This window comes from Pterocles gutturalis, unplaced genomic scaffold (genome assembly GCF_000699245.1).
Source record: "Pterocles gutturalis isolate BGI_N339 unplaced genomic scaffold, ASM69924v1 scaffold26397, whole genome shotgun sequence".
NCBI lineage: Eukaryota > Metazoa > Chordata > Aves > Pterocliformes > Pteroclidae > Pterocles > Pterocles gutturalis.
In genome coordinates this window covers 10,801-37,174 of record NW_010108790.1, presented here as the reverse complement: position 1 = coordinate 37,174, position 26,374 = coordinate 10,801, and the positions used below count along the sequence as shown (strand labels likewise).

At 40.1% G+C, this 26,374-nt stretch overlaps 1 protein-coding gene across 1 annotated transcript; it reads left to right on the top strand.

Moving 5' to 3' along the window:
* The first annotated feature begins 593 nt into the window (after positions 1-593).
* On the top strand, positions 594-21,139 carry LOC104461245 (methyl-CpG-binding domain protein 2). The gene is made up of 5 exons (XM_010072763.1): positions 594-752; positions 5,601-5,738; positions 14,335-14,425; positions 15,017-15,194; positions 21,010-21,139. The coding sequence occupies exons 1-5, from the start codon at positions 687-689 to the stop codon at positions 21,137-21,139; spliced, it is 603 nt and encodes a 200-aa protein (XP_010071065.1). The 5' UTR covers positions 594-686.
* Positions 21,140-26,374: the final 5,235 nt, after the last annotated feature.

Below are 26,374 nucleotides of genomic sequence, written 5' to 3'. Positions count from 1 at the left end.
ATGAAGATGATTTCAATAACTTCCCTACATCTGATTTGATTTAGTGTGGTGGTATCTATACACACAGTGGCAGCTTTGGACTTGTTTTGTGTTCTGCATCATCTCGCTTGCTGCTTGCTTGCTTGTTGCTCAGTGACTGACCTGGCTTTGCTCACCAGCTGTGGTGACTGAAGAGCTGAGAGATGTCACCTCAATCCTAGCCCTGCGCATCTGTTTAGTGCCCTGCTCTGTGACAGCTGAGAAGGGTTGCTGTTGAGTCTAGGATGCCCTTAGCTAGAAATTAGTTTAAACCCTGCATAGGGTCTTTACCTTTCTGCAGAGAGGGTCCTGCTCTTGGCCTCCCAAAGCGTAGCGTAACCTGGCATCTAACCGCCTGCCATATAAATTAAATCCTGTGCAAAGGACGGGGAGAGGATATGCAGGGGTTGGGTAGTTATACCATCGCTAATCAACACATCAGTGAACATGCCACATGGAATAAAGATAATGGAAACTTTTTAGCTATTTAACAAGGTATAAAACCTGTTATTAAGAAGTCAAGGTTGTATCCTCTTGTACAACAAAACATACTAAAGTGTTTTCTTCTTTTTAGTCCAAGTGGTAAGAAGTTCAGAAGCAAGCCTCAGTTGGCAAGATACCTGGGGAACACTGTTGATCTCAGCAGTTTTGACTTCAGAACGGGAAAGATGATGCCCAGTAAATTGCAGAAGAACAAACAGAGACTAAGGAATGATTCTCTCAATCAAAATAAGGTTTGTTAGTAACTACTGTGTTTAAGGATATCCTAAGAATTTCCTTTCCTGTAGTTCATTTAGCAATTTATTTTCTGCTTAAAGCAGTCCGCTTACTAAGATGTACATGTATGTTTAATTTTTGGTAGTGGTAGAGACATAAATTTATAAATAGAAGGAATACTCTGCTACTACCAATAAAATATCAAGGTGAGGTTAAGTATGAACACAAAGTTTGAGTAATTCAGGAGTTGGCTTGGGACTTAAGAACCTCAATGCTAGTCATCTACCTGAACGCTGTTCTTCTAAATGGGGAAAGTTAGGACTCTTAACACCAAGAAATTCCTCTGTGCAAGGCTTCAAATTGCTATGTTCATCTTCCTGTTCTGAGATGAAATCGTTTCACATCTTTAATGTGTGCACAATGTGCCGAGAAGCTTGTTTTCTGAGGCAGATGTGTTTATCTGCACAAATCTGGACGTCTGTGTACAGCTACGTAGATGAACAAGGCCAGGTGATTTTCTGGTTAATCTTGGGCCTTTCTCAGTTGATCTGATTGTTCTCTCACTGTCTATTTTTGTACAACAGTGTATCCTTTGGAATACTGAAGAAAATGTGTTTGGTAGATTCAAAATAAAAGTCTGAAGCCTACAGTAGTGAAATGACTGATGTAGCACACAGGGACGTGACAAGTAAATTTTGCTGACTCCCAGATGGTAATAATATGTTCATGGACAAACTTTAGAAACCTCGTACAAGAGTTTGCAGGGATTTCTGTAGCAACCTGCAACGTTTTCTTTTTAAAATTTTATTCTTTAGGATTTCATAACTTTCAGTAGAGTATGAGAATACCTAACAGGTTATAGCTATGTCTTGTGCACTGACGGTTTTCTTTTTCATCTGCCATTTGTAAAGCGTGAACCACACATTTCATACTGATTTCTTTTTTTATTTAAGGCATGTGTTCAAATTATTTAATATTTTATTCCCACAGATGTGAGGCTTTCAGATAATATAACATTTGGGGATAGTCCAGGGAAGGGTTTTGGTTAGGCTTTTTGCATGAGCAGGAATTACAAGATTTGGTATGTAAAGTTTAGATGAGTCAGTGCGCACTTTGTATTCCTCTGATCTTAGATGACTTGAATGTTGCTCACAGCACCTCTATTAAATACAAGATTAGAAAAAAATGCTTTTTTTTTTTTAAGCTAAATTCTGTTTATTATTTCTAAGTGACTGAATCTGTAACTCGTGAGCTTTCAAGAACTTCTGCAGTATTCCTGTGATAGTTAAAAATGAGATCTCAACTTATTCCTGAAGTTTTGTTCCACAGACACTGTTAAGAGATCGGTTGTGGTCGTCTCCTAGTCCGCCTTGCAGCTGTGCTGCTGGGGGGCCATCAAAGACAGACTTGCAAAGGCAAGTTTGTATGTAAACTTGCTCATATTTTATGGCTTGTTTGTTTTTGTACAAACAATTTACCACAAATGTTTTAAAATTCTTTGGCTGCCTTTATGTTTCAAGAAGGAATATGAAAATATACTTCAGTCTTCTTTCTCGGACTTGTCCGGGCGGTTAGATTTATGCAGCTGGGGATGGAAATGCTCTCTTGCCATATGTCTAATTTTTGAGATTCTCATCGTTAGCAGAATAGAACTCAATGTCCAGACTGACATACTAGTGCCACTTGGCTTGAAAGGGAATGCAGGATGCTGTCTGCTAATGGCTGCTCTTCATTTTGTGATGTGAATGTACAACAGTGTAAATGACATGGAAATATTCTTCTAGCAAAATACTTCTCTCCAGTCTCAGCATTGTGCTTTCTTCCTGACCTTTCGGTGTTGGCACTAAAGGCCTGTGTTTGGTAGGTTTATTTACGGTAGAGCCACGGGAGGAGTTTTGCTTCAGCCTGTACTAATCTTGCCATTGTTTTCTGTGTAACCATTTTTACATTTCGCTTGCAAATTACGCTATTTTATTTCTTTGAAGTGCTTTTGAAGAGACAATGAAGTAAGGAATTTAATTGAATATAAACCCGGTAGATACAGCATACTGCTGTGCTTATAAAAACATGGTTATTGATTCTTTCTATTAAAAAAAAAAGTAGAGACTAGTGGTTAAACATGCTGTCTGGTTAGAAGTGACTTCTTAGGTTAAAGGATTTGAAAGGCCTGGAAATACATTGATGAGTTTTAAAAATGTTTCTATGTCTGGGGCATGTTGATGCTGCTGGAAATATATGTCTCTGGAAAGGCAGTGGGCTGAAATTCTTTTGGTTGGGAGGATCTTTGTTGCTTATTTCTATTAGGATGTGCCTGAAGCTTTTCCTTTGTCATTAATAAGTCTTTATATATGGCTGGCTTATGATTTGTTGTGAAAAAGAGTTTCTCTGAGTATCAATCACCTCCTGTTGACGTGTGATATTTTTTTTCCCTGTATATCTGAAGATCAGCAGGTGCTGGAGATGGGGGAGCTTAACAAGTATCTGTACTAAAGAGTTAATTTCTGTTGTTCAAAACTTGGTGCCACAAATGAGAGACTGTGATTAGGAAGGAAATTAAGTGGGAAGGTAGTAAGATGGTAATTACAGTACTTAGGAATTGATCTGTTCTTAGTTTAAACAGTTTATCCTAATGACCGTTTTCTGGTATGTAGCCTTGACTAAAAGTATTTAGCACATGTACCCCTTGAACCTGTATTTCCTGCATAATTTATAACTCACCAGGGTTCTGCTTCATTCTGGGGAATGTATCATTAATATAGATTAATTTTCTTAATTTCTCACACTGCCTGGAGGAATCTCCCTTTTTATTTTTCTAACTTTAATGGATTTATTTTTTTAACTTCTCTTTAAGTCACATTACAGGCTAAGAGCAACCTGTCAATATTTTTCATGAACTTGAAACCAAGACCTTTCTTCTAGAAATGTTTGCTAAACCAGATTTATCCCACACATGGCAGGTGGCTCTGTAATAGCGTTGGTTTTGTCAGTTTTAATAGCTATTTTACCACTAGTGCTGATGCTATGGCACAGAATGCCCTGGGGGCATGGACTTCAAAGCTTCAACTACTACTTTGAACTTGATGTCACAAGATCAGGGAATTCGAAGCTCGGAGAAGCTCGTAGGAAAGGCAAGGTCTGTCAAGGTTCTGCTGTGAATTAAGTTATGTGGCATGAGGAAAGTTCATTGTCTAAATACTTTCTGTAAATTTGAGCGTATGCAATTACTGTCTGGCTCTGGTTGGTGATTTTGTGCTCATCAGAGATGCTACAATTATGAAATATGTATGAAAATGTCTAACATTAGACTTACTGTTATCATCAGTAGGGAAAAAAATAGAGCCCAGCATCCACCATGCAAAGCACGTGTTAAAAGCAAAGCATCTGAAAATATTTTTCTGGTGGACTGGGACTACCCGGGTGAAACATTAGGAGCAGATTGATGTCTGGATTTATTTATAAGCTTAGATTCTCTTTTTTTGTATAAAAAGATCCCAGGACTTCTGTGCTAATTGAATGGTAATTTATCTGGTTAGTTAAAACTATTAAGTGTAATCAGGCAGAAGTACTCATGCTCTGGCCATGGAAACCCTGGTCCCAGTTAGGCAATAATCAACAGCGTGGTAGGGATGGAGCTGGAGGGGGAGATCTCTGAACGTACGCTGCTTTTCCCGTTTGAAAGCAGTGATATTGCAAGACGTGGAGATGGGTTAGTTTGTTGCTGTAAGTTTATAAACCAGATAAATGCCTGAATTTCTGAGGAAAACTTCCATTGGAGTTTGTGGGTTTAGCCTTATTGTATTTTAATGAGCTAAGTGCTACCTGGAAACGATGAAGCAAGGGGACCTACAAAATAACAAGGTTTATTTAAAGGAGTGGTAGGAATTGCTTCCATTGAAAATAAGAGATATCTAGAACTCCTTCAGAATTCACCTGTGTGTTCTAGTGCAGTCTGGAAAATTGTTTTGGCTTCTGTGAGAGGATGAGCAAGTCAGTACTAAGCAAGGATTCCCAAAATGCTATCACACTGAATTATAAACGAGTGCATGGATGGAGTCGTGCTGTTGAATAGCTACGAATATGCATAGCACCCTCAAGAAATCACTTTCTTTGCCATCTGCATGAAAGATTGAGGCCTGAAAATTTCAAACCATCCTTTCATTTAGGTTATGTTGAGATTTCTTCATGAATATGAAGCGTTATTCTGTTGCTCCTTCCTAACAGTTCCATTCCTTAGAATTTCATGGAGGAATTCCTTATTTTTTCTACCAAGAAGGATCTAATAGCTCTGTGTCATCCTGGACAGGCTACAGAAAGAGGATCCTGCCTTGCCTGTCCCCCCACCCAACAGATGACTCAAATAGATGGATAGGAGAAGCCGATAGAATAACCACTGTACTGTGTGAGGATGTGTTTTGGGATTAAGTGGCTTGCCTGTAGAATGGTCTTCACAATGAAAATTACTTTCTGTGGAGTGCAGAGGTGATATTCCCTTTATTGCTAGTTTATAGATTATCCACTGTATGTGTACAGGAAGGATGACTTCTCACTCCCTTCCTCGTCTGCCACCCACCTTGCCATAACAGAGGTGTGCTAAAATACAGGACATTCTGGCAATGGAGCAACTAGGATAGTTGGGATAAGTGTTATTTTTTTTTTTCTTTAAAATGGGTGACTGCAAAGGTTAGTTAAGTACACTATTTAAGGGAAATATTTCCTCCAAAAAAATCCTCCTTCTTTTCCATATTGGTATAAGAAGGTGAATCCAACGTTACTTTGTGTAATTTTTTCTGTATAATTTTTGTTAATTCACTTTTTTCTTTTTCTTTTTTTTTTTTTTTTTTTTTTTTTTTTTTTTTTTTAAACAGGGAAAACCAGACTTAAATACAACTCTACCGATCAGACAAACTGCATCAATTTTCAAACAACCGGTCACCAAAGTTACAAACCATCCTAGTAACAAAGTACGATCTGATCCGCAGCGAGTGACGGAGCAGCCACGACAGGTAGGAATTAATTTATTGCCATTGTTACTGCTCAGAAAGTTGAAACAAGCTTGAAAATGTGCTTGTTTTCAGCTGTGCTTCAATTACAGATGAGAATTCATATCTTGCAGATAAAAATATGTGTAATACGTACATTTAAAAAAAAATACCGAAATAACAGGCAGTTCATATGGAGATCAATTTTTCTTAATCCAAAACTTCATTCATATTTGATTACTGCATTCCTTTTGAAATTCAGATATATCCTATACTGTCACAATTGGACATCAAATATAAAAAAAATTTTCGTGTTCAGTTTCTAAATAGAAGTGTCTATAAAATACACCATTCTCGTCAGGAAGTAATCTCTCTCTTTTATATGGAAGAACTTTGTGCAAAATCAATAAAAATGTGTATTTTAAATCCCTCTCTTTCACTCTACTACTATTACTATGAATACAGAGCACAGTAACATAAACTCACCTTATACGAGTTCTCCCTGAGCTGCTTTTCTTTACGTCAATGTCAGATCGCCTGGTCACGCGATGCTTTTTTGGTTTTGTGTTTTATGGGGAGGAGGGAGCTGAGGAGAAATGAAATCTAGTTAATGAACAAATGATCAGCTGGGTAATGTCGTGTATATTGGATTGAGGTATTGTTTTTAAGTCTGACTTGTATTTTTTGAGTCGTAGCATTACCACTGTCAAGTAGAAAGTCCTTATTCTATTTTAGGAGTGCAGGGATGAGAAGACAATGCAGAGGCATGTTCAAATGTTTGTCCACTTCTATGTCACTAACTTCTAACAACGTTTCTCTTGAAACTCAAGCTGTCTCTAATGTTGCACTTTGAAACATCTTGAATGCTGTTCTTGTAAGAAATAACATAAGGAATTTAGACTCTGCATCCTCTAAATTCAGGTGAGAAAGAAAAAGAAGAAATATCGAGCCGTATTGGATCATCTCGTTGAGATGTCTTTTAGCAAGATTTGAAGGCCTCAGCTAACCTCACTGTTGGTCCCATGAAGTTCAACAGGGGCCATGTAAGTGTATCACGTTCAGATCTAAAAGATGCATAATTGCATGTGTCTGTTGATTCTCTTCACATGCTTTGGGTTTTCCTTTTGAACTACTACACTTTGTGTGGCAGCGATTTCCTTTTGGTCATGTCTGCCGAACCACTGCTAATCACCAAAGCGTACGAAAGTCGTGTCACCTTTGTGGCAAGAGAAATGGATGTCTGGCAGTTCATATCTTGATGGATTCCAAACCCTTTCATGCTTGCCTGTTTTCTCACAATTTTCTTTCTTCCAGGATCTTTTCTTCAAATTTGTAGTGACCGAAATCTGTGGAAATGCATCCCTTGTCTTCTGGGAATGACTGTGCAGTAAATATTTGCAGAATAGGCTATTTCTAAACCTACTCAAGTTTACTCTTTGCCTCCTTAAAATTAAAATAGGTTCTAATGTTTCAAGCCTACAGCAAGACCTTCAAGAAGTCATCCTCTGGTGACCACTGTGTCAGCATTCTTTTTCAGTCAAGTTCCTTTCTCCTTGCTTGCAACAGTGCATCTTTGGGAGAGGACACTATTCTTATTCTGTATTGACATATTTCATTTGGAAAACATGCTAGTTCTGTTTGCATTGACTGTGGAATAGTTAATCTTCCTGTGTCTTGCTCTTGTTTTTCTCCAAGCTAGAATGCTGCCTTGAGCTATGTTCTGGTTTGTCTTGGTTCTGAGCGGTGGTGATTGACATAGGTAGGAGACTTGGGCAACGGAGAGAATATATTGCTACAGTTGTTTTTATAAAAATTTGAGTGAGTTTTCAGTAAAATTTTCATTACAAAATGTGGAACAAAGCCATTTAATGTAGGTAGCTGTCAGTTACTTAAGCAAATTGACAGCTTTCATAAACAATTTCCATTGATCTGGTTTCTTTACACACAGATTTCCATTGTACAATTATCAATATTTCTTGGGTATTAGTAACTAAAAGTATGGAGGCAGTCCAGTCATTGATCATGTGTGCACCCTTCAGACATACATACGTAGGTGCGTGCACATGCATGTCTTGTTTGAACATAGCACGCGACTAATTCTGATGTTTTACTTGCTACCTGGAGCCAAAGTATTAGTCAATACAACCTTTGCTTGGTTTTCAAGAAGCAATGATTCTTCATCTGTTGAGATAAAGAAGAGAAGCCAGGGTGAGGGCTGAAGGTGCTGGGAAAGTTTATTCTTAATAAAGCCTGCACCATGTAGAACACCTGTCACTTGGGATACAGTTATTGGACAAGTGCAACTTTGCAAATGTATTGTCATTCTCTTCCCCTCCAGATAAAGCCTATTTTTTCATTACATAAATAATCCCTACATGTATCACTGTCTTCTCCTTCCATCATACTCAGGTGTGCAAACTTTGCTGTACGTAGACTGTAAATATGTCAGTGTTGGATATTCAAGTGAATGCTGAAACACTGACTATATTGCCTGTTTGTGTATACAGCTTATTCATTTACCACTTCCAGTGTCATTCCTCCCTGTTCCTTCAATCCTTGGCCCAAATCCCTCAAAGGATCCTTTCCTCTGTCGTTCTAGATATCCATCTCTGAAAGCTTTATCTGCTTATATCTACTGTATCTCCCTCTTTAAAAGACAGTCTAACCAGAATTCCTTGAAATTTATCTTTGGCCTGCCTCCTTTTTCAGGCATGAAAATAAAGGAGTACTGTAGTTCCTTTGGCAGTCAGTACTTTTTTCATGACCTGAGAGTGAGAAGACATGCCTATTGGTGTTGGCAGGGAAGCTGTTTGGCAGCAAGTCTTCTTTAAGCAGCAAACCCTCTGGTAGTTCTTGGAAAGAAACTAATAACAGCTTGCCTATGATCTTTGTATAGGTAAATCTGTCAATTAGAGCCACTGATCTTTTTGGCAACTGCTGGTTCCATATATTCAGCAAGCTATCTGATTGCACACAGGAAGCGTCACAAGGTTATCTAAGCCTTTGCCAAGCAACAGCTCTGTGAGGCAGCATCTTAAAGCTTTCAAAGCCGTTCTTAAAGGTTTTGTAGATCACTGAGTGGAGAACTTTACCCAAGAAAAAATGGAAATGTTCTGGAGAATCGTGGAAGTGGTGTCAGAACTTGAGATGTGTGTGTACGCATCCATGCTCTGAAGGCTCTTCTGGTACTCGCTAGGCTTCTCTCTTCTTAACTATCAGTCTTCTTCCTCTAAGTGGGTTTTGTTCGGATACCAGTAACAGTCAATCCACAGAGATTTCTCAAATTCTTCATATCTAGTCAAATGGGTTATCTGTAAACTCCTAAATAGCAAGTCTGGTGGCCTCAGTCGCAGTTTTCTTCAAAGCGCTTTAACATCTCTTTTTGAAGCATCAGCCTGCTGCAAATATTTTGACTCTCCATATGCTCACTTAAGACAGGTTTTCTTACTCTTTCTGTAGTCTGGGTTTTTTTTCCTCTCACAGAGTCCACTGATAAACCAATGTAAGAAGAGGAATCCTGAAAGATTGCTAGTGTGCCCTGCAAGGAAAGAAAAGGAAAAAACCCCTTAAACCCCCTTGTTTTAGCCTCCTCTCCTCTCCTTGCTGCTTCCAAGTGAGTTTCAATGATCCATTCTTGATGAATAGAAGAGTAATGGTTTGATTTTAAAAAGCCAAACTAGCATTGCTGAAATTGAAACTGGAATTACTGATGAACCGAAAAAATCATGCAACTGCATCTGTCATCTTCTTCGTGGGTGGTGTTGAGTATTGTCTTAAAATCCCTCCCTCCTTCTCGTTTAGCCGAAAGGCCGTGAGATGCAGCAGTGCTTGAGGGCACATTAACGCTCCACTTGTGCATCTGGATTTGAGGATTCCTCAGTGGGAAGAGTCGATATGAAGGAGAGGAAGTCCTGTAACTGTTTGAAACTACTATAGGCAGTAAATCTTTTGTGTGATCACTTAAACTTGAGTTACTTGCCTGACAAGTGTTCTGTACCTAGCTGGATCACATGGAATGGTGCTGCAAACCAGACTTCTTTCTGATGGGTCGCTGCCCTTTGTACCTACACTCGGTGTCTCAAAAAGGTCCAAGTCCATGTCCTGTGTTTATCCTCCTCTTCATGTGTTAGATCTTCTTGGTTCACACTGTTCCACACTTATTGACCTTTTTCAGGCTAAATACCAAGGTAAATACGAAGCCCTCCGAACATACGGTACCTGAGGGATTGCTTTGAGAGAGCTGAGGCCCCGCTGATTTAATTTGATGGTGTAATTCTGTTGTGTACTGTTGGTTGCAGTGGTAGGGATATTTGAAACCATGCATGTAAAACTGATGTTTGTGTAAGTGATAATCGTAACGCTGAATTTACAAAATGTTGACCTTGGTATCTTCCTGATACACTTGACTAAGAACGTTCCTTGAACGTACCCTGAGTGTTTAAAAGAAGGCCATCTGTCTCTCTTTTGGAGAAAATCAGGTAGTCAGTGTTAGGTGATCTGATTCCTCTAGTTCTGTGGCAGACAACCACCTTTAAAAAACACGTTAGGATGTATCTGATGTATTTCCTTATACCATCATCTGTCTGTAGGGCAGAAGTACTCTAAAATTGATTCAAAAGTCTCTTTTATGCCTACTGTCATATATATTTGCAGTGGATTGTGTTGTAATGGATTATTGAATAGGATTATATATGACAAGCTAAACTGGCCGTGGTAATTTTTTGGCATAAGATATATGCAGCCTAAAAAGCCTCATTTACAAGAAAAATTGCAGGATGTCATTTTATATGTGTCTTCTTGTGAACAGTTCTTAACAAGAAAGATGTATTTAGCTCTTAGCACTTTGTATTTTGTCAGTAGATGTGGTTTTATTTCCTGTGGATCCAATGAAAGGATTGGAATCTACAATCAGATAGGGTTGGAAAACTGCAGCTTCTTGGTTAATATAAAAATTAGGGATGGAAGGAACCCAGAGAGATTAAGTTTCATCTCCCTCTCCCAGGCAACTAAAGGAACACTGAAATTTTGATTGACAATTATGGGTGCAGCAGAGCTTAGCAACTCAGCAACTGGATATAAAAAGAGGAAAGAAGTTTTACAGTTCCCATTCTGGTCTCGCTTAGCCTTTAAAACACATTTTAAAACATAACAAAATTGTAGGCAGTGTCTGCAGTACAGTATAGATACGTTAACTGTGTTTTGTGTAGACATGACTAACTTTTAATCAGCTTGCATACCAGCTTATAACGCATCTGTGAGCATCTTGCTGCGTCCATCATACTTCTGGATTAGATGGTAGCTTTTCCTTGCTGCTGGGGTAAGTTAAGAGCAGATTTCTGTAGCTGACTAAATAGAAGAAACCACCTCAGTAAACACATCTCTGAACTCACCAACTCATCATTGTCCTTCTGTGTGTCCACTCAAGTACATCCTCTTGACATCTACAGTATTTTCAATGGTCTCTAAATAGTGAATGGCAGGTGAAATTTGGGATTCTTGATTGATTGATTTATGTATAAATCAGTCACCGTCCAAGAATGTTTGAGCATTAAGAACATATGTGCTTTTCTTTTAAAAATAATAGAATTGGAATGGATTCCTCTCCAGCAAAAATTTCCTGTAGGCTTCCATTGCTTGAGCAACTGCAAATGGACTTTTATCTATCTAAGGAAAAAGAGCAGCCTGTAAAATATTTGTATTTGGTGGTTCATGCAATAGTGAGGCTAATCTATCATTTCTTTGTTGTCTGATTGAGAAATCATAGTTGTTTAGGAGATTGTGTTTTTACAGAGATTACAGGTTAGATTATAGTTCACCATTAGTCACAAATACCTTTTCTTGGACAAGAAACAATTATGGGGGAAACAATATTTTATAATTCTCCAAACAAAGAGCTTCAGAAGCACAGCTGTAGTACAGCTCTGCCGTTACGGATTTTCAGAACAAGGAGGAAGTGAAAATTCTGCTCCACCCTGGGGACCTTGGCATTGCATTCCTGTGCTGCCTCCTCTGCCACAGGAAAAAAAACAAAACAAAAAACCAGGGGTGTTAAGGGGGGATATATTTCTTGCTTGGCAGGAGATTGTTGCGTAAGAGGTCACCTCTGGCATAATGCATATTGATTAGTTCCCTAGGAAATGGAGCACTCGGCTGCTGGGTCTTTCTGAACCTAGAACGGTCACACAGCGGTAAATGAAGGATCTGGGTTTTCAGCTCTTTTCAGTGCATGTTCCCTAACCGCTACTTCAAGCAAAACTGAAATAGAACCGTTTTTCATGCTCCAACAGGATGAATGCCCATAACTGACTGATGAATCCTCAGCATGGTTATTCATTTTGGATTAGTAATGAAATACCTCATCATAACAATGACGAATCTTGAACTCCAGTTCTTCTCTCCTTCCTTCCTATCCCGGTCCCTTTAGATTCTCTTATGGAATAACAGGGTCTTGTGTTTGCTAATGCTGCTTTTCTGGAGGCAGGAATCTTGCTTTTCTGGCTGTACTGGTGCATTCTCAGCAGGAGGAAGGAAGATGGGAGCGTATCAACCTTCCCAGTGCTTCAGGGATTGCAGCACTCTCCAGCGTGCTCAAGCTGAAAAAAGCCTAGAGCTGGAATAGCTCGCTCTGTTTTAGCAGGAAACCTCTGCTTGTGAGGTGATGTAAGGTTATGATGGAGGAGAGCAAGTTAAATAATATAAGCTATTTTTAAGGCTGTGATATTTTGCGCATCAAGACTTACATAATCTTTTTCAGTTACTTGAGTGCATATTTCCATTGCTGTGGAATGGTCGCATCTTCATCATGTAAGTGGAGTAACAGAAAAACTTTGTTTGAATTTATGTTAGCATCTTCGTTCTCTCACTTTCGCTGTCCCTTAATGCTTGTTCCTGGTGCAGCTGATAGGAAAATACTTGTCCAGGTCTGCTCCAGCTCAGAATCTTCAGTAAGATCCAGGAAAGGATACAGGGGTTCAGAGGGGACTCGTAAGAACCCATAAAGGGCTGGGGAACAACAAACTCCAGGAATGTGATTCACTTCTGAGCAAAAAAACTAGTAAGAATGACTTGTGCAGTCTCAGTGGCGATCTGGGGAGATGAAAATTTGGAGCACAGTCATTGTCATTTGCAAATAATTACATATAAAGGTGCTGGAAGCTGGTGCTGGATATTTTGTGCTAGGAGTATGCTTTGATTCAGTCTTGTTTAACAGGTATGTCTAAGTGCCAAGTGCTTTTTTCTACCTGACCTCGAAGTTATCTGAGATGTTGGTGGTTGTATAGACTATGTATTGTCCAGAGAAGAGTGCTTAAGTAACTGGGTCTCTATAAAATGACATGGTAATCTCTCAGGCAACATAAATATAATTCAATATCATTCAGGTATCAGTCAGCCTACTGGTTCATAAAGCTGTACAGACACGTTGTGGAGAGTATTGCATTTTTCTTAGCAAAACTGCATGTTTTATTTTCAGTCAGTAGTATACTCTTAATGCTAAAGTAGATGAGAATCTCAACATGAACCGGCAACGTGCGCTCGCAGTCCAGAAAGCCAACCGTGTCCTGGGCTGTATCACCAGCAGCGTGACCAGCATCAAGGGAGGGGATTCTTCTGCTTCACTTCTGATGTCGTATGACAAAGTTCCACAGAAGATGAAAGAGGATGCTCTCGCTGTTTCACTTCCAATTTCAGAGCAGAACGTGACATTCAAAAGCCCTATCTTAAACGGAGGCTTTTGGATACCTAGCTGCAACAAAGAATTTCCTAGGAATGAGAATAACTGCTTGTCTAGTTATTCTATTCAGGCATGAAAAGAAAGATTTATTTTTTTTTCCCTCCCCCATGTCCTGCAGAAAAAATCAAACTATTTCTGAATGTCCTTTCCACAGGGAGTTGCATAGCTGTGTTCTTGCTTACCTCCTTATTATTTGTTAAATGTAGCTTCCCGTGGAATGGAAATCAACTTTTTAACTAGCTTTCATCACTATCTTGCTAAATAGATAGGCTCATTTTAAAGAAGAGTTGTGGCTAGTCTCCAGCTCAGAACATCAGGATGAATCTTCAGACCAGCAAGATAGGAAGGAGTAAGGAAATCCATATCATTAAACAAAAATCTCTTAGGTTAAGAAATTAGTTTCTTTGGGAAATGGAAGTGTGTTCCCACCTAATAAACAAAGCAATAGAAAGCAAAATTAATATGAATTTAGTTCATGTATCTTCCTAAAAGTGAAAAGGTTTGATTCTATTTCCAGATAGGTCAGGAGATCTATGCAGCATCGGAAGGGGCCAGGTTATCAAGCCAGCACAGGGCTGAAGTGGCGTAGCTGCTGGTTAGCATTTGTGTTGGTGCAGCTGTACTGCTCCAGGATGCTGACCTGTCTCCAGTGTCTCACCACACATGGCATAATTCTGTACAAGCATCTTCCTGATGGCTAAAACTCCATCAGCAGATTTTGGTAGCTTGCGTGACCGTTAGGTTGATTATTTATAAGCTGCTAGGCACTATCTGTCTTTTGTTGCTTTGATACTGTTGTGATCATGAATGCTGTTTATATCCATGAGCTGATTTAGGGGTTTTTTTAATTATTATTTCTAATGAGCAATCTTGTTTTCTCTTTTTCAGCTTTTCTGGGAGAAGAGGCTACAAGGCCTCAGCGCATCGGATGTCAGTGAGCAAATCATAAAATCCATGGAGCTGCCTAAAGGTCTTCAAGGTACTGTGTTCGCATACTGCAGTTGCTTCAAATCCACAGAGTTACTTGTGCTTAAAAAGGACGGGGTTTTTGATGATCTTAACAAGTTTTCAATTTACGGTCAGATTAAGTAAACTTCAAATTGTAAATGTTCTCGCTGACAAAATACCTCAGTCTCCAGAAAAATGTTTATTTTTCATTCATTTCTGTTGTTAATATAAACCACACTTCAAAGCTGCACTCTTAGTGGTGAAAGTTGATCTAAAATGTGTTCAAGTCATAGTTCAGAATTAAAAACTTTGTTCCACTGTTCCACTGCTTGGGAGATTTTCTTGGGAATATGAGTTATAAAAATCTCCAGTGTTTATTTTCCAGAATTAATTTAACACCTTGTAGCATTAAAGCAAAGCCTGTGGCTGGTGTGGATTAATACCATGAAGCTGCAAAGAACATATTTCAATATGTGACTGATAAATTTATGATATGATAATCCTTATTTAAAGATTGATTGTAATCATGAGTGTACATAACCCTTACAAACTGAGAAGAGCTGTGCCACTGGAAGTTGCGTATGAAATGCAAATGGTAACTATTCAGTTATCTTTGTTTCAGGAGTTGGCCCGGGTAACAACGACGATACCCTGTTATCAGCTGTCGCTAGTGCTTTGCACACCAGTACGGCACCCATCACGGGGCAGCTCTCTGCTGCTGTTGAGAAGAACCCGGCCGTCTGGCTCAATACATCTCAACCCCTCTGCAAAGCTTTCATTGTCACGGATGATGACATTAGGTAAGCCTTCAATAAAACAAAAAGCAAATTCAGTTAAAGTAGATTCCTTCCTGGCTCAGTGCAGTCCTGGAGATAAGGGAACAGAAGTGTGAACATTTTGCTTGTATCTGTTGATTGGTTCAGTAGCTTGAAAAAATGAAAACCTGGGTTCTCTCTTTGTGGTCAAAATAGTAATATAAAATATTCACTAAGGTATGAGTCATAATCTACATTTCCTTTCCCAAGACAGTACCTTAAACATTAAGCTGTAGTCATGGTCGATATTGGCTTTTTTCCTTTCCATTTCTGGTTTGGTCGAGTTAATTTGTTGATCTCAGTTGTCATTTCAACACAGGAGAATAAGAATATTCCCCCACAGCACATAGATTTGTGGCTGATACACTCTCTTTAAGTGGGAGGTTGGGATGCGATATAAAGAGCACACAGATAGATCTGTTCATGTACGGGCAGAGATTTTGTTTTTCAACAGCTGCACTGTTGATGTTGTTTTCAAAGAAAGACTCGTCCTTTTTTGGGCACTAAAAGCAGGGGCTTCAGCACTGAATTTCAAGGTAAGGACTGAGTGAAGAAAGAGATTTCTTGTTGCATTGACTAATTGCCAGAGTATGGCATGACACAGGACACACTCCTGTCACCCAATTTTTTTTAGTATTGCTTAGCATCAATCAACACGTGGGATGAACATTGCTGTTAGTATCAGATTTTTGGTTAAGTTCTAGGTTCACGTTTGGTTCTGAGGACCAAACGTGAATCTTGACACTTAGTGGAATTCACTCAAAGTCCACTACTAGTGTGTTCTTTTCTAATCCCCAGATGGCTAGTTGAAGCTCCTGCAGTGCTAATGTTAAGGTATAAAATTATTTTATTCCCAGTCCTTTGCTTTGGGATTTACTCTGCTTTATTTTCTTAAACACGAACTTGAAATGCTTTCAGAAGGTAAACTCTTCTTGCTTTGTTACAGAAAGTTACAGGGCAGGATGAGAAACTTTCTTAGCATGTTTCACAACTTTTTATTACTGGAAACAAAATTCCTTTTTTGTCTTATCAGTCATTCTGTGGATTTTACAAAGCAGATTCTACTTTGATGTCAGAGAGTACTGGCGACTCAGGAAGGACACAGATTCTGAACTGGAGCAGCTCTGCCTCTCTGAATGTGCTGCCAGTTAGGTGTCTGTTCTGCTCTGTGACTGTGTAGGCAGCTCACAACAAAAGGATTAAATATTCTTAAACCTTACCCTTTCATACTGTTTCTGTGAAGCTGGCTTTCATTTTCAGACCATCCAGAAAGCACATTGCGTGAAGAAGCGCTATCGGAACACAGCACCTGTTATCGCTAAGGAAAGCACTACAGTTGCTTTCTGAACATACATAATGGTGAGGAAAAGTTCGCCATTGGGGATATCCAGTCAGGTGCCAGAGTATATTCTTTTGTACTATAAATTCTTCAGGGAGATCATAGCACTTGTTTACATCTAATAAAATAGCTGTCGGCTTGACTCATGTTTAACTTGAAGTATTCCTGGTCGTATCACGAAGGTAAATCTCTTTCATTGTCAGAGTAAAATGCAAAAAGGAAATTTTGCATTTTAGCGTTAAATAATCTCCAATAAATGCATGGTTAAGAAGCAACCGTGCTTCCTTGTCACTACAGACAAGCATCTGTATTTTTCTCAGTTGTGGGTACACCTTCAGAATAGTTCTGGGCTGCTGAATGCTAGTCCTGTGAAAGGTAAGTGTGTAAAGTGAGTGTGGTGTGGTTCCCGCTGGTCTTTACACCCAAGTCTTAGTCTCCTGAGGCAGGCTTTTCGAATTCCCTGTTAACTGAGTCTGTGAGAGTATTTATCTTGAGACTGCTCCTTTGCTTTAACATCTGGTTATGTTCTTTGCGACTGCACTGGTGAGTTGCCTCCATCTCCGTGAAAGGCTGAGGGTGAGATCCTTTGTGTCTCTGCTAGAGAAATGCTTTAATCCGTTTCTCTCTTTTGGGATGAACTGGGGAATGGTATCTTCTGAAAATAATGACTAAGTGGGTTGTTTTTTCTGGTTATGCTTAGGTGGATGAAGTTTTGCAATATATTATAAAATTGGTTTTTGACCCGCAGCTCTGTTCTGCTTCGTAGTCCAGTCTATCATTCTTCTCAGATGTCTCTCTCTTTAGTGGAATTTTCTAAAGCTTATTGTTTTCAGGGGATTTCTTTTCCTAAAGCGTGTAAGTCATCTCTGAAAATCCCACCTTTCAGTTTTCAACAGCGCTTTCTCGTGCTCAGTCTAGGTTCTTCGCTGAGCTCTTGCCATCACCCAGTAGGTTTTGTTCCTGAGCTTTCTCGGGTATCTTGACAATTGTCCTTTTCAAATAACATGGTAATGGGACTTCTGCTTTTTCTTATGGGTAGCCATAACCTGTTCAATTTACCAAAGCATAACAATTAATGTAGGATGTCTGGCTGTGTCGTGCTCTGCACAGTAGTTAATCTGTCCAGAAACTAATTTGTATTTAACAACGAGACAGGAGTGGAGGATAATTCAGGTTTAATGCTCTCTAACTTTGTTTGATGGGAGTTTAAGAGTGTCTCAGTCTTAAGCTCTATGAACCTTGATCCAAACTAGTCAGCTGCAGCGTAGTCTCTCTCCATATTCCTCAATACCCCATACAAATCTCACTTCCCATGTGACAGACGAAAGCCACTATAATGTGCCAAAGGAAGAAAATGAGAGATCGAGAATGTTCCCACAGCCTGAGCTCTCCTTATGATGTGGTGTTGCAGGGAGGCAAAAACCTAAATAATCCTTAGCAATCCTGGCTATGAGATAAACTTATGATACAGGGGAATTAGCAGATGCCCCTAAACCTGCGTTTAATATCAGACATCAAATACAGTCAACATACTGGTAATTAATTCTCCTTTCAGCAGCGCATCCCAGGTGTGGTTAGAGAAAGACTTCTGGAATCCCTGCTGCTGAGAAGCTCTGGAGTGTGTTTTTTGTAGAGTAAATGTTACTGTAAGCACTCACGGTGATGGTTCTCAGTTAGAGAAAAAAATACTGTATTTGGATGTGCTGGAAGAGCAGGGGAAAGGGGTATTACCTCCCTCCTGACACGCAGGGATGTGGAGCTGGTGTTCAGACAAGGAAAAGCTGCTTCTGTGGATTTTTACCATCTAATCTGACACCACTCCTGAATGTAAAGATACCTTTGTACAGTTTCTGCTGCAGGTAAATGCTATTACTAGAGTTATACACAATTTTTTATTTTGATGAGAGAGTAGATATTGCAGTGCTAGCACATAAGGAACTAAATCAAATGGAGCCTCAATAAGTTTGGCAATATAGAAAAATGGATGGAGAAATCAGAGTGGAGAATGGCACAGTATCAGAGTTTGGTTGCGTGCAGGAGTGTGGAATCACACATCTCTTTGTGGATCTTGTGGATTTCTGTGTTAGGAGTAACGTGTCTTTAATTTTAGCTTGCCTTTGAAGGCAATGTTATTTAAAATAAAGGATGGGGATTGTGTCTGTCTGGGAGGAAGGCTGTAAAGAGCACGAGGGAGGTGCTGAGCAGCGAGTGATGGAGCTGGAGAGGTGAGGAGGAGCAGCACGGGCTGCTGCCGTGTGGGAGCTCCGTCGCCAGCACGGTGTTGGGGAGCTGGGGAGCTGCAGCGTGTAAGAAGTCAAATTAATCAAATTTAATGGAGATACTCTAAGTCCTGGAGTTTTACTTAGGGTTAAAGATGAATAACACTTTTTATTAGTAGTATTTTTTTGCTGTTGGTTCTTAAACATTCATGTGCTTTAGAAATAATATTCATGCCACAAGAAGAGCTATGTTTTTAATACTTTAAAATGCTGTTTGCTAGAAGAACAGACTCTGCAGGACTGGGAGTGCTGTGAATTATTTTTTGGTGATTGCTCCCTGGAGGGATCAACTAGCCGGCTGAAAATTTGGGAAGGAGCTCACTGGGGAAAAGTAAAGGTTGTCTAAACACCCTGTGACTTTTTTGACAAAGGGAGGATTGATGATTTCTCATATCTTTACAATGCTGTCATTAAGTGTTTGTATTTATCATCATAGCCTAAGTCAGCCTTGAGTAAGGAACCACCGGGAAGCGAGGGAAAGGATCAGCTGGTGTAAATGACTCTTGACTGTAGACTGAAACCTGTTGCAGTGGAGTTTGTAGGCTGTGGATTGTGGAAAGATCCTACCATCTTAAAGTCAAAATTCTAAAGCCAAAAAAAGGAAAAATAAAATATACTGCAGCTATATTTTCCATAATCTTTGGCCAGTTCACAATGTATTCCAAGAGTGAGATGTTGATTACTGAATTTTTTAAAAAATCATATTTCAGCTTATGTGTACTCTTGGGGTCATTTTAATTCCATTAACAAATCCTGAATTTCCTACTCTAACTTTTATTTTTCCTTTGTCACAGGTTCTGCAAAAGCTAAGGCAGCTTTGTTTTTGTTCGGTTCTCTGCCCCGGGGTGTGAGCGCTCCCTCTCTAGGCGTTGTGAGTTAACACCTCTGGGATAGTAAGCTGTGTAGTGAAGATAGAAAACAAGGATAGAAAGAAAACAGCTGGAAAATAGAAAACAAGTTTTGTACTGAACTGCTAGCTTGTTCTTTTTTTTTTTTCCCTTCCTTTTGCTACCTCAGCCTCCCGTGAAGCACTTGGGGAGTGCCGGTAGCGGATGCAGCCGTCGGATGGAGTAGCTGGTGCTCCTCGGAGGCTGCTGATGGCTGTGGAGCGTGGTCGATATCACCCCTGCTCTTCTAACATTTCATGTTCTTTGGATCTGTCTTGCCATTGAAGTAGCCACAGGGAGCTTGTGGCACTAAGGAATGTTTTCCTGGGCCTGCTTCTGTTGAGTTCTGGCCATTTTTAAGCATGTGTGTTGTTTAAAGATTTTATTTTTTTTTTGGAAAATAGCTTGGGAGGACAAGTGGATTTTCACGTAAATAACCCCTGGGTCTGATGCAAAATTTGTGTTCTCTTGGGAAAACTTCAAAGGACTTCTTGTTTTCTGGTAACATTTGAAAGCTTAATTTTTGTTTTCCAAACTGAACATTGAATCAAAATATCTTAAATTCATATTGATATTTGAGGTAATATTTGGGAATTAACTTTCCCCAGGGAAACAAACCTTGTTTCAGCAGAGCCTGGCGTTGTTTCTTTGAGCGCTTAGAAACCTGCTCAGTGCCGCACCATCCCGTAAAGGATCCTGATGTACACACCCTTCCTTACGCCGGGAAAGAGGGTGACTGCCTCAGATCTCCTTCACAACGCCCGTGACGGGAATCTCCTGCTGTGATTTTCAGTGATCTACCCTAACGTGTGGGATACTGCTGTGTTAAATTTCTGTTTTGTCTTTCCAAGTATCTAATCTGAGAGTGGAACATCCTATGTCACATTCAGTCCTTCCGGATGAGGGAAAGTAAACCCTTCACGCTAAACCAGAGAGGTTTCTGGCTCAGAGGGCTCTCGGTTTTGGTGCCGAGCACTGTCTATGTGCCTGTGTATTGTGCAAAGGCAATAGAACTTTGATGCCCCACGCCTGCTGGTATTTTAAGAAGCATTTGGACAATGCCCTTAATAATCTGCTTTAACTTTTGGGAAGCCTTGGAGAGGTCAGGCAGTTGGATGAGATGGCTGTCGTAGATCCCTTCCAGCTGGAGCTATTCTATCATATTCTGTTCTAAGTTGAAATAAGAATTGAGAAACCAGTCCTGAGTGATCATTTATGCAAGTATTGTGCTCCCAGCCTCCTACTATACTTGAAGGATTGATGTTTCTGTCCCTTCTTCCCTTCTCTCCCTTCAGAAAACAAGAAGAGCGAGTGCAGCAAGTGCGTAAAAAGCTGGAGGAAGCACTAATGGCGGACATTCTGTCACGGGCAGCTGATACAACAAAAGATATAGACGTAGAAATGGACAATGGAGATGAAGCGTAAAAATAAATCAGGTGAGTCAAATCTCCTGGAGGCACGCTCTGAGGTTTACCTGTCTCGGCTGCTGGGGATCACTCGTCAGGCTTTCAGTGGACAGCGGTGTATCACACTTTCTTTTATCTCATGCGTCTTACAGTACTGATCTGTTGATTTGCCAAACACACTCTTAAAAAATATTTTTGTTTAATCCTCTGCAGAAGAATGGCGATTCATTCTCTCATTTCCATTGAGCTCATAGTGCTCGTTCATGAAAGTGCACAGCTCTGAGATCTGACCTTTTCATAAGGAGTTAGCAGAAGCTGTAGTAACTACAAGGTGGTTGTGTAATTTTAAAGGACTCTTGATGTTTTCCAGGCTGCTGGCATCTTTGAATTACATTAAGTTAGAGCTATTTACTATTACACTCTTAATCCCTGAGTAGTTCTGTAAAAGTCTAATTATGGCTAACTTTAAAGGAAGTCAAAAAGAACGTTGTTTTAAGGTGTGACATCTCAAACCTGTGCTATTTTAGAATCAAATTGTCAGTTTGAATTTTTGAGTTCAGCATAAAATAATTGTTTAGTAATGGAGTCATAAATTAATTAATTTTTGCGCCGGTACTGTGGCTCTCTCCAGAAATCAGCTGGATCAGTAGACCTTGAGTCTCATCAGCTTGTGAACTGTTTACACGTAGGTAGCCAGTGTACATGTAAACGTCCATGTGTTGGCTATGTTCTATAAAATGACTTTTTTTTCCCTGGCGGCTTTAATTACAGACTTGAGCAAGATTTTTGAGCAAGTGGATTAGTTAAAAAAGCTTAAAAGATGCAAGTTTGGTTTTTTTTTTTTCCTTTACACAGACTAACATTCCAGTACAATAATTTTATATTAAGAAACTTTTCATATACACGTTATGCTGTATTTAAAAAACCCAAGAATTCAGAAAGTGCTTTAGGGCCGGAACGAAGCACTGCAGAAGCCTGGTGATGCGCCAGGGTGTGTGGTGCAGGATGTTAAACGCACATTGTGCTTCATGAAAAAGGAACGAGGCACCTGTGGGACTTGTAACAACCAAGTAGCTACTCGTATTAATTTATTGTTGCCCACTTATGAACTATTTATGCCGTGCTCTGAATACAGAACCAAAACACAGCTCTAACTGCTCCGACAAGTCGTTCTAATAGATGCAACCATCAGCCCTTGCTTTTCCTAAAGGTGTATTTCTTTCTCTTTTGCAGGTACTTTAAACTGACTTGTCCCAGGAAGAACTTCCTAAAAGACAGAGGCACTTTCTCCGTCGGTCTTTCGTTGTAAGAAGAAATGGACCCATGCACATTTATATAGCTTTCTAATAGCATTAAAACCAATGCCTTTTTTAGACTCCTATTTTTGATGTATATATCTTATTTGAAAAGCAACTTTATTTTGTGTCCTATGACCTAAAGTCCTTTTTTAAGTATCGAACGTTACCCTTAATCTAAAGCTGAGCTTTTGATGCCAGGTTGCAAGACGTACTGGAATTATGTTGCCTGACTAAATATTTGTTTTTCCTGTGGTTTTTCGTAAGGATGAATCAGGAGAACAGAAAAATCTCCCAATTAAAGATTATTGTGACTCTGTATATAAACAGATTTTTATACCTAAGGGTGAGAGAACACCTGTACATTCTTCCGTCATCACTGTAAAGAGAAATAAATGATTATATTCCAAGCACTTGAAAACTTTGTAGATGGAGTAAGCAAAGAATGTCCCTCCTCATATCTCAGCGTTGCCTTGGCCAGAGGCGGGGTGGGCTGGGAAAAGCGCGTATCAGTGAGCTCTATCTTTGCCGGCAGCACTGCCTCGGGACATCTGTCTGAACCCAGGAGCAGTTGTGGATTTTTCAGCCGAGGTGAAGTACAACTGCATATCTCCTCTGAGAAAGAAAGCTGCTAAAAATAAGTAGCCGGCATGACTTCACAGAGCTCTGCTTTGAGGTCAAAGCGAGACTGTAAAGATAAAGTGTCCTTGGTGCAGAATGCAGCAGGTGCCAAAACTCCATCTTGTTTCTGTCTGCCTGGACAAAGCGGTTAGCACGTTTTGAGATGCCCTAAAGCGTTCTGCGAAGTCAGGTGGGTCTGAAAAACTCAGAAACAATCAGAAAAATGGGCAGGGTTTTTGCTTAACTTCCCTGGAGACTTAAAAAGACTAAATTGCCTGGCAGGTCAGAGTAGTTCCAAGGTTAGAATGCAGCCCATGGTGGGAGAAGTTTTCCATTGCCTCCGGAGTCTCTTTTTCTGTCCGTGCAATACTGGTCACGAGAGGGAGAGCAGAGAAGATGGGATCTTACTGCAGGGTTTCCTGGGATGGGTGCGGGCTGGGAATCAAGATGAATGTAAAAAAAAACGATGTTCCCCAAAAATTTTTGTTATTTGATGGATTTCGTGAAGATTCCTCTGTGGGAATGTGCGTGCGGTGCACTGCCTGGGAACTTTTCAGAACAGAAATTAAGGGTTTGAAACATAAAACTCGGAAAGTAGGGTGAAGATGAGTGAAAACACATTGATAATTAGTTGAATGTAAAACCAGTTTGTACTTCTTGTAATGGTGTAATTACTGAGCAGAGAGTTCACCAGCAGGGCTGTGAGTGACTTCTCCTGTGCCGCAGTACTGTCTCATTTTAGGGAAGGACCCATTTTACCTGGAGAATTCTGAAAATTCGCGGCACCCTGGGCTCTGACCCCCCGCTTGTGCACGATAACAACTTTGCCAGCCGCTTTCCAAAAATCACAATTGTTTTGGAACCGCATCGTCTTTCACACCGCGTACCTTTTGAGGCAGATGCTGCTTTAAAATCACGCAATATTCTTCTGGGGGTGCTAAAATTCTCTGCTAAAACACACCTCCAGGAAATGAGCAGCTGCTTTTTCATCGACTTTAGATGAACCTAGGCACCAGCTTTCATTTTTATATCATCTGCACCAGAAAGACTGGCTTTTTCCTTAGCTTTTATGTTGAAAGTTTAATGACTTCTTAATTAAAGCTGAGCTTGCCTCCTTGACTTGTCGCTGGTTGGGACAGGTTGATGCACACGTTTCCTGAGATGGGGAGGAATGCTATGGATTTTTTCCAACAGGACACCTCCGAAATGGTCAGAGAAGAAGTCCAGGCGCTTGCAGAACCGCAGCAGGTGCCTGTCGCTGGGTTTCCATGGGGGAATATTACAGAATTCCCAATTTGTGCACCAGAAGGTACCAGTCCCCCCAGCCTCCCCATTCCCGTGCTGGTCCCTGCCCTTCCCCGGGGCTGCAATGGGGGCTGGAGCCTCGAGAGGGCGGTGCAGCCTCACTGATGTGCTGCCTGCATCCCTGCTCCTGCCTGCATCCCTGCTCCTGCCTGCATCCCTGCTCCTGCCTGCATCCATCTCCTGCCTGCATCCCGGGCAGTGCACTCCTTTTTTTCCCAGCATTTTCCCAAATTATGATTGTCTGATTTTTGTGACCTGTGTATTGACTATTCTGGGATGTTCTGTATGAGTCCAGCTCTAGAAATTGGACTCTAGTCCCTCTTTAGCATCACTGTGGTTTGCGTTCTTGAGCAGAAGAGGGGAAATTCATCAACCAGCTCCCTACAAAAGCGGATTTGAGGGAAGGAGGTTGACAGGTGGATGGTCAGATGTGCCAAAGGCTTCGGCTCTGGGCTTAAATGTCCCAATTCTGCTCAAATCCCATGAAAGGACCTTGACTATTTGATGCAAAGTCCAGAGAGTTCTAAAAATAGGAATGTTTGGAGGAACACAAGGCTTTAGCGCTTCAACTGGAGTTACTGTGGTGCACAGAGGGGCTGACTCACAACCCAGTGAAATCCAGGGGAAAAAAAAAAATCTGTCGATTCTGCAGGAGGTATTTTTAAGTTGTTTTTTGAGTTAGCAGGGAGCTGCAGAAACCTGAGTGTCCTGAGAATCGGTTTTTAGTTACCTTGGGAGGTTTTCAGGAGTCTTGCTGCACCAATGACACTAAAGTGACGGATGCAGTCGGTGTCTGGCACTCGCTGTGATTTAAAGGGTTGATGCTCGATATTTTCCGATGCCCAAAGTCTTCCCACAGCCTCTGCAAACAGGTTTAACTGCTTGGTGACTAAGTGAAACGTTAGGGGAAAACCCTGTGGAGCAGACCCACAATGAAAACATATTTTTTCTTACTTGAAAAATAGATGCTCTACTCCAAAATGTTTTGTTTCTGGGTGGCTTTGCTCATTACCAAGTTTAACCAAGATAAATTAAAAGGTGAAATCTCCTCCGAATGAAGATTTTTGATATTTGGTTAAAAATATCAAAACGGATGGTGGAATATCTCCAAATTTTCTCCTCTCTTTTCCCCAGTGATATTTATCCAATTCTCACCAAATTCACAGGTTCAGCCACCCTAAACCTGTGTGTGAAAGACCCTTCTGGTTTGCCTCGTGCCTAAACGCACAAGGAAAAGTTTCGGGATGAGTACGGAAGGACAAGTTCAATCCACCCCATGCCATATCCTGCAGATGGAACAATTTTTCTGCAGTGTAAAATGATATAAAACAAATTTCTGGGCGCGCGTCCAGCTCAGCAAATCACCTTTGTCAATCCTCAGGTTTTCTTCATCTGTTTTGTAAATTAATAAAAAAAAAATGAAAAGCTTCTTCTTGTACCTATACAATGAACGACGACCTTGTGCGTCCCTTCTATGGGGTGTGAGAGAAATATTTCTTCAAAGTTTTCTGGCAGATGACAAGGGATTGTTAAAAATTTTTTTTGCTTTTCATAGAAGAATGGAATTAGAATGAAGAGATTAAAACCTGGAGGTGAAAAAAGATGAAGGGGGAAATTAAAAAAGAGAAGGAAACAAGACAGGTTTCTTGGGACAGAATTTTTAGCATCACACTTAAAATTAATCAATATTGTCAATGTTTTACATTTCCAAGGAAAATAGCTTTTTCCAGTAGCTCTCATTCTATGAGCTTCAAGCAAGATATAATTAATATAATAAATTACTGGTGTTGTGAACCTGACGGTTGTTCAGTCAGTGCTCAGAGTCACCCTCATGTCACGGGAAACTCTTTGTTCCCAGCACAGAAACATTTATTTGTATGGAAAAATCCTCCAGAGATTTGATAACCTATTGTTGGTTGTAGAGTTGGTTAAAAAGCATGAATGCAGGTCTTGTAATGTATGGTGTAAAATACAATTTTTAGAATGACACTTTTATGGGTGGGAAAAAAACACATTTTTTTCAATTGAACCCC